Here is an 18,242-nt window from a genome sequence, read left to right on the forward strand (position 1 = left end):
CTTCCTATTAGTTAGCAGTAGTCATTGTTTTATTTTGTTTTTCCACTTTTATTTAGTCATTTTCCATTTAATTACTAATGAATGTTATTTCTAGGTAGTTTATTTAAGTAAAGAGTACTGTTTTAGGAAGTTTTGTGGATATGTATTTGCATGTGAGTGCACTTCCATCCCTCCAGAAAACAAATGACTTAGATTTACCAGGAGTCTTGGATTAACAACAAATTTAGAAGAATAAAAATCTGAAAGAACTCAAGGTCATTTGATTAAAGTGTTTTAAAATGCACAACTACTACGCATAGTATAACAGTCTCTGATATGTTCTTGTATTGTTTTTTTATGTTTTTCCAAAATAATAAATGTTATAATCATGTGTCAAAACACAGATAACTATAGTAGAATTTGTTCATTGGAACCAGAAACATAAGAGTTTTAGATATGGAATCTGCCTTCCTTTGTAAAAGGCTGTTTACATGAAGAATCATTTTTCCAGCTTCCAAAGTTGTACACAAAACTCTTTTTTTTTTCTGAATCCTTCATATTTCTTAATTGGCATTTTCCCTACAGCTGATTTAAAGTAAAATTCCTCAAGCTTCATTTGCCCACAGGAAAATGGAGTGAGAGTCAAAACGTCAGTTACTGTTTTCCATTGGAAATCATTGCCATTGCGATTCTAAGTGTACGTTGGCAAAGATCACTTCTTTTGGGAGATTCCTTCCTTCTTCCAATGTGTGTGACCATAGAGTTGGGAGAGACCTTGCCCTCACATGGGGAGTACAGGGGGCATCCCCCCATGCTAAAAATGGTTAAAGATAAATGTTTACATTTCTGTGTTTTGGGCATTATTTTTTGGTATTTTGGATCATTGGCTTTCTGGAAGTCAACAATTCATATTAGAGCTTTCATCAGTCGGTTTTGGTTGTTCCTTCAGCTAAGCCTCTCTTTTATTCTCCTGTTTCTCTTATACCTCATAAGTATATGTCTTAATTGAAGAAACCACGCTATGCTTTTTTTTCCTGTTCTTTTCAAGAAAGTAATTCATGTTTGAAAATGTTAATAAAGCCATCTCTAGCCACAATAGTTTATTAATATTGGCATTTAAAATGTTTCATCCTGCAATACCAGATATTCTAGTATCATTTGCATAGAGATTAATTATTCTTGTTAATCCTGGATTCATTATTTTTAAGCACATTACAGTTTCAGATCCAGGAATATCCTCTCTGAGATTCATTTACTTTTACTACACAGTATTACCTTGAAATCTTTCTATGTAGCCATTGAACTGTTAGTTGAGCCAATCACACTACCCATGTTTAAATTTGTTCCATATATTTTATAGTCTAGAAAAGAATAAAAAAAAATAAAACTTGCAATATATATTTTAATATTTTAATGAAGAGTACATTTTTGGGTGCAGTCTGAGTCTATACATTTGATATATATAATTTATTTAATTATTTTATTTTATATTATTTTATTTTTATTTTATTTTATATTTGTTTACTAGGTAGTGCACTGATCAATAGTCACTAATTTCAGGCTCAGCCTGGGTGAAATACAAAACATTACACAGAAAGTAATACAGAACTGTAAACAGTGTCAAAGTAGTTCAGACTAACTTCATTGAAAAACTGTATATATGCATTCTAGTAAAAAGCACAGTGCAATGCACAATCAAGTAGAGTGTAATGTACAATATATACATTTGTTTCTAAAGTAGGTTGATGTTCAATCTCGGGTAAGGAGAAGAGACTTAGAAAGGAGATAGGCTAGCTTGGTGTGTGGCATGTCCTGTGTTGAAGCAGGAGCATTTGGCTTGGATGAAGAAGTGCTTTTTGAGATACATTCTGAATTTAGAATTAGTGTTGATTTCCTTAAAGTCAACGGGGAGAGCTTGCCAAAGGTGGCTAAGAGGAGAAAGCATGTGCAGTCCTGTGGAGTTTGGTTCGTGGGGTAACAAAAGTTGGTATGGCTTGTGAGTAGTGTCTCAGGTTATATGAGAAGGTTTTTTTCTGAAGTCTAGCTGCAAGGGGAGTACAAGTGTGATGTTGGAGTAGTTTGTAGAGTTAGGATCCTAAATGTAGGTTAGATCTTTGTTTTATTGTAAGCATTTGACATTTCCTAACGTGATACAATGATACTCACAGAGAGGTGAGTTTGTAATGAATTGGCAGATGCTGTTAGAGATAGCCTAGAGTGTAGCAATGTTTTTCTTGGAGGCAGAAGCAAAAATTGGGAGACCGTATTCAAGTTGAGAAAGGAGAATTCCTTTGCCAATGGCTGCTCTTGCTAGTTGGGATAGAAAAGGGGCAATCTTTTTAGCACAGAAGAGGGGGGAGTTCATTTTGGCAGTTTAGTGACTGATCAAGCCATAGTCCTAGGTATTTGAAGCTAGATATTGTCTCTGTGAAATGGCTGTGTAAGTCAAAGATAGTCAAAGTGTTAGGAGCATGGTGATTTTTCTGTAGAATTCCAAAAAGCATAGTTTTGATCTTGCCAGGGTTATAAAGTAGTTTGTAAGTCATCGGTGGAGCTCATATAAGTATGACTAGAGTTGGCACTGAGTGTCCTGATTGGTAAATGGCCATGTCATCAGCATAGAGAATAAGTATGAAATAGGGGAGGTCACAAAGGAGTAGAAGAGGGGGTTAAGAATGGATCCTTGTGGTACACCTTTGATAATAACTGCAAATTATGATTGGGAGGATCTTTTTAACTCTAAAGTATCTGTAGTAGGAATGTGTTTACACCAAGGAGTGGTGTCTGGACTCATACCAGTTTCATTTATTTTGTTGTGGAGAAGATGGTGCTCAATGAGGTCAAACAACTATGTCAAGTCTATAAATAGGGCACCTGTAATGAGGCCACTGTCAGAGTTTAGCAGGATATTATCAGATAGAAACCAAAGTGCTGTCATAGTGCTTTGTAAAGGCTGAATCCATGTTGTTTGGAGTAGAGCAGGTGGTACTGCTAGCTAGGAAGGGAGAGTTCAGTGTAGACTTTCTTTCAAGAAGTTTGCTCAGTATTGGGGGGGATGGAGACTGGATGGAAGTGAGAGGCATCTTTGGGTTGGCTTGCTTTGTAAGAGGTTTAATTAGAGCAGCTTTCTAAATCTGTGGCATGATGTTTTGTGTGAGACATGGATTATATATGTAGGTGAGAGGAAGACATGGATCTTCTTGGCAGTGATATATGAACCGGGGTTTATGTTGTCAGATCCAGGAGGGGTGTCAGTGCAAATATTTTCCAAGTAGAAGAGAGACTTCTTCAGAATGTATGCATTTGAAGTGAAAAAGGGGGATGAATGGTGGCATGGTGGGCAATGGATAATGTGTGGGGGTTGTGGAGGTTATTGATGGGAGATTGCTAAATTCTTTAAGGAATCATCTGGAGAAAGTTTTGTTATATCACATTGAATGGTGTTTGTAGAGGGAGTATCATGTGGATGTTTTCTTCTTGTGAGTAGGTTGACCTCTTTCCAAAAGTGTATGGCGGAATGGAATTTGTTTCTTTGTTTGGAGATTTCTTTAGTGTCTTCTGATGGACTTCTTGGCTAGGTTATGCATGACTGTAAAGGAGGTGCAGTTGTCAATTGTTGGTCATCTTTCTCCATTTTTGCTATGCTTCATCCCTTAGAATTTAAAGATGTTTGAGTTCAGTGGACAGCCATTCAGTTTTGGTGGGTTTATAAAGCCTGTGGATTAGTAGGAAGAATTTGTCTTACAGCTGGAGTAGAAAGTTGGTTATGCTTACTGCTATATTAGGGTCATGTAAGCAGAATATATGGTTCCAGTTGTGGGTTGTGAGGAAGGTTCTGAGTTGGTCTCTATTTGTGCTGCTCTGGTTTCTGAAGGCTTTTAATATTGTCAGTAGTTTTATAGGATGGTTGACACTTGTAAAGATGATTGCTTAGTGATGGTGGCAGAATGTTTATGTTGGTGATTGAGTTTGGTATTTTTGTAATAATCGGGTCCAGTGTGGAGTGTGTGGAGGACCTGAGGTTAGGTCTTATTAGTTCTTTTATGAGCTGAAGGAGACCTAGGTCTGCTAGGAAAGTATTCATGTCAGATGAAAGAGGGCCAAGATAATTAAGACCGAAGTCACTTACAATGATTATGCTATTATTTTTGTGACAGTTTATTTTTTTTATTTTTTTATTTAACATTTGTTGACCGGGAAAGTCCGACTAGGTTCCACAGATCCTGTTTTCAGCGGAGGCCTGGGGAGAAATGCTCCAGTTATTAAGGACATTAGTGTAGAGTGGTTTGAATTTATCTAGAGAAGCAGGGGGTAGCAGATACGCTGAAGTTATCAATAGTGGTTTGCCTTTGTGAGTTAGAAATTTTAGAAGAATCCAGTTAGGATTGTAGTCTGAGGAGGCGTTTCCTTGACAATGACTTATGTTTAGGTTATGTTTATACAAATTTCCAGACCCTCCACCTGATTTTTGTTTGGTTTGGCTTCAATGACAGACTTGTAGCAGGGTAGATAGTGTTGTAAGCTGGGGGGGGGGGGTCTTTTTTGACCCAGGAGTCTGTGACTGCTAGAATGTCTGGGTTGTGCTGGGAAATAAAAGCCCTTATGTTGTCTAGCTTGTTTCTGATGCTGTGTGCATTGAGAAGAACTCAGACCAGTGTTGGAAAAGAATGCCTCTGATGTTGAGGAAAGGGAGTTGTTGGGCCTGGGATGGGTACAATGTTATTCTTATGATGGAGCATAAAGATTATGGAAGATAGTCTGGAGGAAGTCTTTAGTGTTTTTTAAGCAGAGAGGAACACGTTTCTGGGTCTTAGTAACCATATAGAAGAGTGATCTGGACAGCCATGAGCAGCAGGGGAATAGGTTTGGTCTGATTACTGGGGGGTTGTGGTGGGGGTTTGTTGTTAGGAAGTTATGGAAGTAGGGGGATTACATAGTGATATGATGATTGTCTGTGTAAGTGTTTTATGAATATGTTTGTTATTGCTTGCAGGGGGATGAGGGTGGTGAAGAGGATTGAAGAAGGAGGTAGAATAAGGTAAGTCATGGAAAGAGGAACATTTTAGTGATTGGATGTGTGTTGAGTTTGTACAGGAGGCTGCAAGCGGGAGTTCAAACTTCCAGTAATATTGTAGTACTGACTATGATGGCAGTGAGGAAAAGAGGGTTATAGGGATTTATGGTGGTATCTTTTTAAGAGGTCTGTCTTGAGAGTGTGATAGTGGGCAAAGATCAGAGCAAAGATAATAGGTTGCTGGGGGTGGCTGGGGAATTGGGGTGGGAGAGAAGCAAAGCAGGACAGAACTCACAATGTCTGGGAAGGTAGGGGTGTGAGGGGACTAAAGTGGGACACAACACCCACTGCATTGGGAGTTAATCAGTCAAGGACTATGTCTAGCAGTAAGGTCAAAAAGGATAGCTACAAAGGCATGAGTTGATCAGAACTGAGAGCCTGAAAAAAAGAGGCAATGCTAATAATTATATGACAGTAAAGCAGTGTATGTTGCTCCATCACTTTAATGGGGTAGGCTAACCCTAAAGGGAATGCACCTATTGAGATGTAAGTATTTTGAAGGGAAGTGTAGGACACAAAGCACAATTAGCAGGTTAAGTGAGAAGTGCACCTTAAGTTTTTTTTTCTTTTTGCTTGCATATTTATTTATAAAAATTTCCTTGCTTAAAGGTACTCTTTATTGTGTACAGCTGTAGACACTTATAGGATTATATTAATTTTGAGGAGGAATTTTAGATCCACCACTTTTTAAATAGTCATCTTTATAATATTAAATATTTGTGTTTGGACTGACTATGTAATTTTACAACTTTTTTCTCAATGGTCTTGCAGTTCTGGTTACATTTTGTTTGTGTTCCTTCAGACGCTTTATTAGGGTGGTGGAAATAAATAGATATATAAAACGGTGATATAGGTATTTATTTCAGTTCTGATGAAGTCTGTGGAATAATACTAAGACAAAAATATTTAAGTCTTTCGAATGATTAGACTACACCTTGGAATATATACTGTTCTATTTTAGCCAGGAGTTTGTTTTGTCATTTTGGAATATCGTTAAACAAATTTTCATTGTGGTTTAACTGAGTACTCCTTTTTTCCCTGGAGCTTCTACAGATTTCTTCCCCCAGTGCAGATTTCCTTCTTGGTTATCTGGTGCAGCTCACCTCTAGCTCATTCTTTTGGACTGTTATCAGAATTTGTAATTACGAAACTTCTTAGCTATGGTTTCCTTGGCATGCTGATATCTTTGCATTCAAGACAGCAGATAAGGCCATAATCATTTATTTATGTCTGAGTTATGTGCTTATTTTTTCAGGTTTTTGGTGTCACTGGAATGGCAAGTTGTGGTACAATTTATACCTTGGAGAATGATTTCATCAAAACAGCCTTTGCAGAAGAAACTCACTGGATTCGTCTCAATGCTCGGCAAGCAACAGCAGTCGAAATTATATCAAAGTAACTACTTCTCTAAAATGTCCTTTTTTCAGTTATTCATAAAAACTGTATTTTTACTCAATATATGATGAAAGTATATACAGAAAGAAGCAGAGATGAATAAGAAGAAGAAATAAATACATACATCAGAAATGACTGCAGCAAAAAAATGAACAATTAAGTTTTCACAAATGTACACTGGACAACACAGTAAGGAAACCATAGATATTATAGGATATCATGAGGTATACACCAATTTATCTACAGCAAATGATGACTTTTTAATTTAATATTGTGTTCAAGCAACCATAGTTGTATTAGTGAACTGCAGTAGTGACTTTTCTGGGTCTATATTATGATATCACACACTCAGAAAAGAAAACGACACATAATAGACCCCATGTAAGTCAAAACTTACAATGTCAAAACCTCAGGACAGCAATTTTTTTCCAAGGGAAACAAATCGCTGTTCCAAAACAAAAAAAAATTGTAAAACATTACATAATGTGGGGGGCGTTGCCCCCCACACCCCCTAATGTGGGCTGTGCCCCCCACCCCTCCTACTTAAATATACCAACTCCGAGATTGCACTACAGTGCCAAAAAGGCAAAGTAGCAAAAGCAGCCAAACAAATTCTTTCCCAGGGAAAGAATTTGCTGAAAAGCCGCTTCACTATTTTGCCTTTTTACGCTTTTCAGTTCAACAAAGACACATTCGACAACCTGTGTCTGTGACAGCGTAATAAGGAGCCAGTTTTCCATGGTGAACTTTATTGTAATAGACTACCCTTTACCAGTAAGTTCACTTGTAGGTTGGTTAATGTTATTACCTTCAACGTCACCATCATCATCATCATCATCAACCTACTTTTTCCCATTTTCGACATAAGGTCAGGGCATTGGGATGACTGTCGCAGACTCTCTTGATTAATTTCTATTCTCTTACTCTCTTTGAGAGTCATGCCTGACTGTTTCAGATCTTCTCTCACACAGTCCAGACATCTCTTTGTTGTATGTCCTCATTAAAACAGCTGCCTTCTTCCTTTTATACCAAATCTTCTTCGCCAAACCAACTTCTGTTTTCCTGCTCATGTGCCCAAACCACTGCATTCTGTTCTCTTTGACCTCTTCTGAAATTGGAGCTACTTTGGCTTCTGCTCTTATGTCATCATTCATTTGTACCAGTGTGTGCATCCTACGTCCTCTATCATCAGGTAGCACATCTCCATCACCTCTAGATTCCTCAACTGCTCTGCCTTCACTGCCCAGATATTTGTATCATACAAAAGTACTGGTCACACCACTGTTCTTTATACTTTACTTCTGAGCTTCTTTGTCATTCTTCTGTCATAGACTACCCCTGACACCCTGTGATGGTTTACTGTAGACCCGCTGATTCTAGCTTTGACCTTTTCATTCAAACCTGCATTGCAATCAGTCACTCCCCAGATACTTGAAGCTGTTAACTTATTCCACTATTTCACTTCCATCTCATTTTAAGCATCTTATGATTTTCCACAGTTGCTCTCATAACAGCTGCCTTATCTATATTCAGTTTCATTCAACATGCATACAGTTTTTTATTCCATTTCCCTTGTCGTTTGCTAAACTTCCTGTTCTGAGTCTATTTGTAATGCCACATCTTCTGCATACAGCAGCTTTGCTGATCTGTCTCCTCCATTTTTGTTTGCTAATGTAGACCATTACTATTTTGAACAGCAGCAGGCTGAGACCTGAACCCTGATGAAACTCCACTCCTACTTGAAATCCCTTTTAGTCCAACCACTGTTACTGCTTGCATTATTTGATCGTTGTGTATGTCCGTCAGTAATTCTGCCAGAGTTTCTGTGACGTCAAATCTTTGCAGGACTGCACAAATCTTGAGACCTTTTCAAATGCTTTCTCTAAGTCTAGAAATGCTAATTTGGCTCTTTCCTAATCTCTAGTTTCATCTCCACATTCTCTCATGCAAGCATCAGGTCAATTGTGCTGCAATCTGAATCTGAACTGCTGATCTCCCATCTTACTTTCTACTACTGTGTGTATTTGTTTATCAATTACCCTCTCAAGCACTTTCATACTGAGTGACAGGAGTTTGACACCAGTATACTGACCACAGTTGTAAATGTCCCCTTTTTCTTGAACACTGGCAATGGAATGCTAACTCTTCTGTCATCTGGGATAAGCCTCTTTATCTATCCTTATTTGAGTACCCTCAGGAGCCATTTGTCCAGATACAGATTTGCTGTATCTAGGACTGTTTGTGAGATTCTGGGCCCCCCCAGACCTTTCTGTGTTGGAGGGAAGCCTTCTAGCTTATCAGTGGGAGTGGTAAGCTCTAGGTAGCCTCTCTACTACAAGAGGGGTGGTGTCTGGCCCAGAAATTGTAGTTTATTGTCTGTTTGGGCAGTTTTTCCATCCATTTCAATTTCCGATTTAAAAGCCCACATTTGCACTTGTTTCCTGCCTTTCCTGTAACTAGTCTATTCCAGATACAGATTTGCTGTATCCAGAACTGTTTTAAGCTTCTGAGTTCCCCCCCAAACTTTCTGTGTTGGAGGGAAACCTTCTAGCTTATCAGTGGGACTGGTAAGCACTAGGCAGCCTATCTACCACAATATGAGTGGTTTCTGGCTCAGAAATTGTGGTTTATTTGATGTTTGATAATTTTTTTCCATCTCTTTCAACTTTCTGGTTTAAAAACCTGCATTTGAGCTTGTTTCCCACCTTTCCTGTAACTAGTCAAGTCCAGATACAGATTTGCTGTATCCGGGACTGTTTGTAAGCTCCTGAGCCCCCAAGCCTTTCTGTGTCGGAGAGAAACCTTCTAGCTTATCAGTGGGAGTGATAAGCACTACATAACCTATATAACCTACAGATTTGCAGTATCCAGGACTGTTTGTAAGCTTCTGAGCAGTACCAAAAAGTCTACTCTTCAATTTTTCCCTTAGATCAGCTAGTTCTCTCCTCTCCTGCATTTTTACTAACTTATTAGTCTAGCATTTTACCAGACTTCTTATAGCAATTATTGCAGCATACAAAAGAGCTACCAGTACTAAAAATTCTACAAGGAAACAGCTCCAGTACTTATTGTTAGTGCCCACCCCTTCAGGCATGTCTAAAGTTCAGTTCCCTGTGCTTTCTCCTATTAACCTGGTGAACTTGGGCATACTGAAGCAATGTAGCAACTGCCTCATGTACACTGACAAACTTCTCCTCTTACCTCCCAGTGCTCAGACTGGAGAGAGATGCACTTAAATATACAAACTGGAAGCCATGCAGTCTCCACCCATGACCGGAATAGCTGGTCAAGTGGAGATGGTCAACACTTGCACCACACCACATGGAACACGTAGCCCTCCAGAACACACACCAGCACTGCCTTCACATAAAAACACAAACCACACACCCACCTTTGCGGAGGCTCTCAATAAAAATCTACCCAGACAGCAGAGACCTCCAAGGCAGAAACGCACTCTACCACCACAACACAACATTAATCACGAGACACATAACCCTCCTAAACAGAGTTCCACTCAACCAAAGGGCCTAAGGTAAAACAGCATGCCCAACACACTAGTCATAGGTGACTTGACAGTGAGGCACACTGATGTCCCACTCACTAGGCTGAATAAGTAGAAAGTAACAGTCAGCTGCCGGTCAGGTGCCAGGATCTGCCACATAATGCACGTACACAGGTCCCTCAACAACAGATACAACTATGACTCTGGCATTGTACATGTGGATTTTGAATGACCTGAGACATACATCCCTGGACTACATCAAAAGAGACATGGATGAGCTCTCAGATTATGTAGCCCAGGCCCTGGGCAGCCTCCTACCATCACCCAGAAAGATACCACAGTACATGCAAAAAACTGATTGATTTCAACAATTAGCTAAGCTTCTGGTGTCATTCTAAGGGGATCCAGTATCTGTCTGCCTGGGATGACATGATTGACAGACCTCGATGCTTTGCCAGAGATGGCCTTCATCTGTCACCCCTGGGCTTCCAGATACTGGCCAAGGCTCTTGACACCCTTATAGTGACTTTTTTAGGCGGTGTTCCAAAGACCAAATTACCACCATAACAGCTACAATCAAATGCAGTCTGTGGGTCATGCTTCTCAATGCTAGAAGTCTAAATCTCAAAATTCACTTGCTTAAAGCACTCCTTAAAATAGAGAACATTGACATTTGTGCTGTAACAGAGACCTGGTTCAAGGCAGCAGAAACACCCCTGCACTACCAGGCTATAACTCATTCCACACCTTTCAGCCCCAGACTTTGGACCGAAGCTCCAAAGGCAGTGGTGTTTCCATATTCATAAAGGATGCGCACACCCTGAGAGTGGTAGCCCAACATAATGCATCAGATATACTTCAGGTGCAGCTAACATTGGGCAAGACAGCGATTCAGGTTGTAGCCTGTCATAGATCCCCAACCATGTCCCAAGACTCACACTCCACGTTCCTAAGCACCCTGGAGAATATTAGGGTCCAACTTAACACTCTCATACTGGGCAACTTCATCGACCCCTCCATTAACTGGGAAAACTACTCATGTACCAGTACACTTGCCCAGCATTTCCTAGAATTCATTAATTCTAATGCCCTACACCAGCTCATTTTTACCCCCACTAAAGGTAGCAACAGCCTTGACCAGGTCATTACTAACATGGGCGACCATTGCTCTACACCAATACTCAACTCCTCCCTGGTTAGATCCGACCACAAACAAATCACCCTGGAAATCCACATGCCACCCCCCCTGCAAAGGTAACCACCATGAAAACCTTCTCCAAAGCTAACTTTAGGCTCCTAAAAGCAGAGGTGGCTAACTTCACGGCACCCATGCAAATGGAGAATAGTTGCATGACCGCTGAATCATACACCAATGCACTGTATGAACACATACACAAATGCGTGGATTTCACCATACCCAATAGAACCAAGACGCTCTCCTCCAAAAAAAGGAAGCCTATCTGGTAGTCCCCTGCCATAAACAAACTCTACAACAGAAGGAGGAAACTGATGTGGAATAAGGTGAAGTCCCAAGACTGGAATAACTTCCTTATCAGCCTCAACAAAAAGTTGAAATCCCTCATCAAATCTTATAAAACTAGCTTTGAAAACAGAATTGCAGCAGATAGTAAAGACAACCACAAGGTCTTCTATAGTTATGTAAAGAATCTCCACAATACCCAGATTTGCTTTGAGCTACTGCACAATGGTACCTCCTATACCGAGCCAACAGATATTGCCAATTTACTGGCTGACAGATTCAGTATAAACTTTACCCCTCTCTCCCCCACCAAAGGACCAATCGCAATACCAGTAGATTGCCAGGCACTCAATATTACTGCTGCACAGGTTAAAACAGCACTGTCCAAGGCCAAGAATACAGCTTCTGTGGGACCTGACAATATCCCTGGTTGTGTTCTACATGAACTACAGAGTGAACTGACACCTCACCTGTGTGCCCTGTTCAATCACAGCCTCACCTTAGGCTTTGTCCCTACCGAATGGTGCACTGCTACAGTCATCACTCTCCACAAAGGAGGAGCGACTGCAGACCCTGGGAACTACCGCCCCGTTAGCCTGATGGGTCTGATATGCAAAGCTATGGAATGCATAATCATGGACCTACTAAACAAGGATACAGGGAATCTCCAAACTCTGGATCCCACACACTTTGGTTTTGTGAAGGGTAGATCATGCCTGCTCAACCTGGTCGACTTCTTTGAGTCAGTCACCAGAGTGGTGGATGAAGGCAAGGTGGTTCATACTGCCTACCTTCAACTGGCCAAGGCCTTTGATATTATTCCCTACTCAGGAAACATAACAAAACTCACTAAGCTAGGCATCAACCCATATATCAATAGGTGGATTGCAAACTGGCTCATAGATAGAACCCACAGTGTGAAAGTAGCTGACTCCAAGTCAGACTGCTGACCAGTCACTAATGGTGTCCCACGGGGTTTGATTCTAGGTCCTCTCCTGTTTGGTATCTACTTGTCTGAAGTCCAGACCAACACAAAGGGACTCTGGCTGACAAAGTTCGCAGACGATTGCAAGTTGGGAACTATTATTAACTCCCCAAGTGATGCTGACATCCTATAGAAAGGCCTCATTGAGATCAACGACTGGTGTCAGAACCATGGCCTTAAGCTCAATGCCAAAAAATGTGTCATCATCCCCTTTGGGAAAAACCCAGTTCCCATGAATTACCACATTGATGATAGTCCACTGAACACAGAAGGCGTTATAAGAGATCTGGGAACACAGGTTGACAGCAACCTCTCTTTTGACCACCACATTGCCACTGTGGTCAGAAAGTCCTTCTATCTGGCACATCGCATTACTAAGGGTTTTGCATTCAGGAAGAAAGAGGTTATTGTCTCCCTCTATTCTTCCCTCATTAGGCCAATCATTGAGTACAATGCCCTATTAGGCATGTAGCTCACTAGACACCTACAACAACTGGAGAAGCCACAAAAGTACCTCACAAAGAGAATCCTAGACTTTATACACTTGTCCTATATGGACAGACTCAAAAAACTCCAACTATTCTCTGTCTCATATTGCCTACTTAGAGGCGATCTCTGCTTGACTTACAAAGCCATGTCTGACCCAGCTTTGTTAGAAATGCTATATCTAAAGAAATGCCAATCCCTCCACACCACATGCTCCAGAGACCTCAACTTCATTATCACAATCAACAGAACAAGCTGGAGGGACAGGTTCATAACCCAGATGCTGCCCATGCTATGGAATAGACTTCCCATACATGTCAAACAGAGCACCTCACTGGCCCTCTTCAAGAGAAATCTTGATGAGTGTATGGGAAATAGAAAATTCACCCAGGGGATCACTCCAGTGGCTCTACTCAACAGAGGCACTGGGAACTAAGGCCGGGTGGCATGATGCCAGGGTAATCCTATGGGCTAGGCTTGTAACAGCTCCAGAGCTATTAGCCTAGTACACACCTATGAACCTATGAACCAATGACCTAACCCAACATCTTGATCATATTTGCTGTGACCTCATCTGTGCCTGCTGCTTTGCCTGGCTTAATTTTCCTTATTACTTCTTCTAGGTTGTGTATGTGGCAGCACAGCTTCTGAAGGGTTTTCTTCCTTCAGAAGCTACTGGAAGTCATCCTTCCATCTGCTTTTCATGTCCCATGGCTTGGTGAGCAGGTTGTTGCTAGCATCCCTTATGAATGGTGTCTGACGACTGTATTCTTTATTTTTCTGTCTTTGCCTTGCACCCTGATTGAGTTTCTTTGTGCCATCTGTAGAGCCACTATCCCGAAGCTGGAAGAGTTTTCTGATGTCTTGTTCTCTGCTAAACTGCTCTCTTAGCCTCTGTGTTAACCGAGCAGCATTCCTTCTTAGCCTGATCTGTCCTTTCTATGCCCCACTTTTTCCTACATCTCTTCTTTCTTTTGCTGACTTCCTGGAATTCTCCATCATGCCACCAGCTTTCCTTACGTAACTTATTTCCATATCTGGCTCAGCCGCATATCTGTTGTATAGTCCTCATGGATGCTGTTTTGAGACACTACCATTATTCTTTAACTCCACCCATTTCTTAGTCTTCCTGTGATGCTAGATCCCCGAGTCCTTTCTTGAACTCTTGTGCTTTGACTTCACTCAACCTCCAGGTCTTCAGGCTAGTGTCCATCAGTGATTTATGATGTGGGCTGACTGTTTCACTAGGGATAACTGCAATTTCTGATTGTACCCCAATGCTCTTTCCTTACCAGGTCTAAATGAATTTTCTGATGGCCACAATGTGTGATTTGTGATGATCTCTCTTTCTGAAGCATGTGTTGGCCACCAGCAAACCATTTGCCAGACAGAAATCTAGACTGTCCTTTCCTTTTGTATTCCTACCTCCCCATTTGTGTGGATGTAGCCAGTCCTCTTATATTGTTCTGTCTACCCCAAAATGAGCATTCAGGTCCCCCATTATCAACACCAACTCATGTTTTTCTGCTTTGTGTAGTCGGTCCTCCAACTACTGCCTGAATGCACGTTTTTTCCTTGCTAGCACAACCCTGCTGTGGCTGAGATAATGAATACGTCTGCATTTACACTGGAGTCTAACTGTGGTGAGTCTATCACTAATCCTGAGGACATCCTTCACTGTCTTCAGAAGACTCTCCCTCACAATTCTCATATAATTTGTAATCTTTCCTCCACCTGAGTAGTAGACTGTGGATCCCAAGCTAAGTGGCTTTGTTGCTCTGCCCTTCCATCTTGTCTCCTGAAAACAGAGGATGCCCATCTTCCTTCTTACCATTGTCATCAACTTCAAGGCTATATCCTGTCAGTCCATATTCAGCATAGCAATCCTTAGTTCAGTTTTGGCAGAGCTGATTTTTTTTAGATACAGCATTCTTCAACAGTGCTAAGCCATGTAACCCAATCTGGGCATCTGGATACTGGCTGGCCAGTAGCTTTCTGATCCAGGGCTGATCGGCTTTATAGTAGGCACAAAATGTGCAATAGAGGCACATAGACCCCACTCACCATGGGTCCCTGTTGTAGGTCAGATTGAGTTGGGTCCTTAACCCACTTATTACTAGCAAATCCCCATTCCATTTTTGGTAACATTATTCAATGTGACCAAAAAAGCAATTTTACATCATCTAGTGGCTTTGACGCAGCACATAGTCTGTGGTCCATGTTCTCCTATCTAGAGGATACTACTTACCACTGTTGATGTCTAAAGTAGTTGGCCTATTCCTATCGTCTCCCAATAGACTTGAGTTTGACTCTGTTTTGCTACCCATGACTACATTCAATTCTGCGTGAGTTTCTTTTATACACATTCGATGCACACATGCATATGATGACCATATAATAATCCAGTCATGCTACGATGAGCCTTATAACAAAACCAAGCTTGTTAAAATAAGGACAGCAAGGAGCACGGCTGAATTCAGGATCCATAAAGCAGTTGGATAGAAGGAACACATTCATTATTCATTTTTTCATGGTATTTGGGTTGTAAAACTACTTTACTCCATACTGGGACACAAGAAATTGCCTGGCTTTATTTATGTTACACTGAATGTGTATGAACATTATTGTCTTATCTAAAGAATCCTGTATATTTAATTGATTTTGCCAGTTCTGCAACTCTTCCATTGAATGATGATATTATGAACATGCTGCTGACTTTTTTTTTTTGAGGCAGGAAATTAGATATTTGGAATTAAAAGAAGTGTGAATTAGACCTAACACATAGCCAGCTTTCTAATATTGATAAGTGAAGAAGTAATATGAACTGAGCCTTAATAAGATTAATATGATAGGAGTGTGGGGTGGAGCCATCATTTCAATGTAATGCTGCTACCACATGTCCAGAACATGGATATTACACAGCAGGAGGCCTAACCCACAGATCACTGTGAAACTATGACAGAAATACAGAAGTCTCAGACAAGGTGGAAGGATGTGGTTTGGTCCAATGTGATTATGGTATGCACTGGAGCAGGAGGTTCATGGTAGGCAGCTTATGGGCCAGGGACATGTGCTGGGATCTGCTTCTGTGTGTTAGCCTTCATGCAGTACATGCAGGAGCAAGCAAGCTGCATCTGCATGGTAGCCTTCACAGAGCATGTGTAGAATGTGCACACTCATGGAGGAAGTCACAGCAGGCTCTGATGTCTACAGCTGTGCACATCAGCTACTGATGTTTCCAGGATGTGTTATGTTGGGAGACAATATTTCTTATCTTTATTATCCATAGAATGTGATGAGCTTTTGACCCTGAAGAATGGAATAGTGAAGTCTGTTCAGTGAGGTGTACCACTAAAAAGGCAACAGAAGAATAAATAAATGAGCAGAGATGACATAGATCCATTCAGTATTTGCATCCACGTTACAAAAATGTGAAAGTCAAAGTTCTTCATTAATGTAACTCTTAAATACTTAATAGTATGCTGACTATTACTATGATACTGTAGTACAAGCAGGTAGTATGGTCAGTGGATAAAGTAACGGTTATGACACATGTTCAAGCATTCTGTTTTTAAGAGTCTGTTTTACTCTTTTTGTACTTTGTAGCCAATTGAATTCTTGTTATTTGTGATATTATTTTAGCCAATTCATGAAGACAATTTGCATACTGGGATTAAAGGTTAGTATTAACAGTCCATTCCATAGCACTATACCCAAAAGTGGTTTGTCTTCCCCATAATGGATGAAGAATTAGTGAATGGCATCTTTAGCTAGTTTTACTGAAAATTCTGCTGAACTGTAAATAGAGGCTCCAAGCTACTTTTAAGGATTTGATCACACCTAGAAAAGCAATGTCTCATGACCAACGATTAAAGGTGGTTGTAATGGATCAAGACATAATGTCGTCTGTTACTAGAATAGGTGTTCTACAGCCCTTTGTGACAATGATCTAACAGGAAAATCTAATACCCAGCTGGCGTGACCTCTTTATCATTTATGTTCTATAGCCAAGATAGTGGGATATTGAAAACATATATAAAGCAGGAATCTACTAGTGAGTGGATCAGGCTAGTCTTAATGTGTGTGCCCCTAGCATTAATGTGATGAAGTTTTAGAACAAAATGGGTTTTCCACAGTGGGTCTATTAGATGGATACCATGCCCTTACTTATAAATTGGGTGATATAGAATGATTTTTTTACTACCTTGGCCACATATAGGTCAAAGGCCAAATTGCTATCTATATATGTTCCCAGAGCCCTGACTACTGGGTCAACTCTTAGGAGTGTCTTATCAATGGAGTAATAAGCTTGGGTGGCAGTTTTCCAAAAAGTCACTATAGTGCACTTCTTGGCATTGCTCTTTAGTTTGTGACTTTGGCAGCAGTCATTTATCTGTGCTAAACTCTCATGTAAGATGTTTGTGCAATGGGGGGAATCTATGATAGGTCACAGTTTGCAGTAATCTGCAAACTTGGTCAGCCAAAAGCCCTTGACATTACCCTTTACTAATGAGAAACAGATGCCAAATAGGAATGGTCCTAACAAGGAGACCTGAGGTATCACGCTGGTGACCAGTGTCTTAGTGGACGTAATCTCACCAATCCTGACTTCCTGGATCCTGTCTATGAGCCAGCTGGCAATCCGGTGAGTTATATAGGGGGTTATGCCCAGTTTGGTGAGTTTGTCTATATATATTTGCTATACCTGAGTAGAATATTGTATTGAATGCCTTAGCCAGGTCCATGTAGGTAGTATGCACCATTTCCCCTAATCCATTGCCTTGGTGATCATCTCAGAGAAGTTCAAAAGGTTTAGTGGGCATGTCCTTCCCTTGACTAAACCAAACTAGGTTGGGTTCAGTATCTGAAGCTTGCATATGTTGTTATTGATCATTTCCATGATAATTCATCCATGGTTATGCATGCTAGACTTCTCAGACTAATAGGTCTGTAGTTTCCAGGGACAGTTGGTGGTCTACCCTTCTGAAGTGGGGTAACTATTGCAGTCCTCCATTCTCATAGTACAAAGCCTGTTTTAAGGCTGTAGTTGTAAAGTGACTCAAGCAGTCCTGACAGGTCATGTTTCAATCTATTTAGGAGTTATCCTAGAATACTGTTGGGTCCAAAAAGGCTGTGTTTTTGGCCTTAATGAGTGCCGCTAGGACCTACTTCCTGTTAATAGTTGGGGGGATTGCTAGTAAGTATTTTATGGGGGACACAGGAGGGTAGTGGGTGTTAAAGTTTGAGATGAATTTGTCATCCAGCAAATTCGCTATGTCACTCTGCTCACCACTGACCACCAGTTTGACACACTGATATGTGCAGCCTTTGAGATTTTGGA

At 40.6% G+C, this 18,242-nt stretch overlaps 1 protein-coding gene across 1 annotated transcript in view; it reads left to right on the plus strand.

Annotated features, from left to right (window-relative positions):
• Positions 1 to 18,242, plus strand: part of LOC122793370 (microsomal triglyceride transfer protein) — a 704,416-nt gene that overhangs the window by 227,870 nt on the left and 458,304 nt on the right. Inside the window, exon 6 of the mRNA XM_044061320.1 lies at positions 6,309 to 6,448. Coding sequence (XP_043917255.1) covers positions 6,309 to 6,448 — 140 coding nt within the window. The remainder of the gene's footprint in view (positions 1 to 6,308; positions 6,449 to 18,242) is intronic.

The sequence above is a fragment of the Protopterus annectens genome, chromosome 2.part0 (genome assembly GCF_019279795.1).
Source record: "Protopterus annectens isolate FY-2018-M chromosome 2.part0, PAN1.0, whole genome shotgun sequence".
Taxonomy (NCBI): Eukaryota; Metazoa; Chordata; order Ceratodontiformes; family Protopteridae; genus Protopterus; species Protopterus annectens.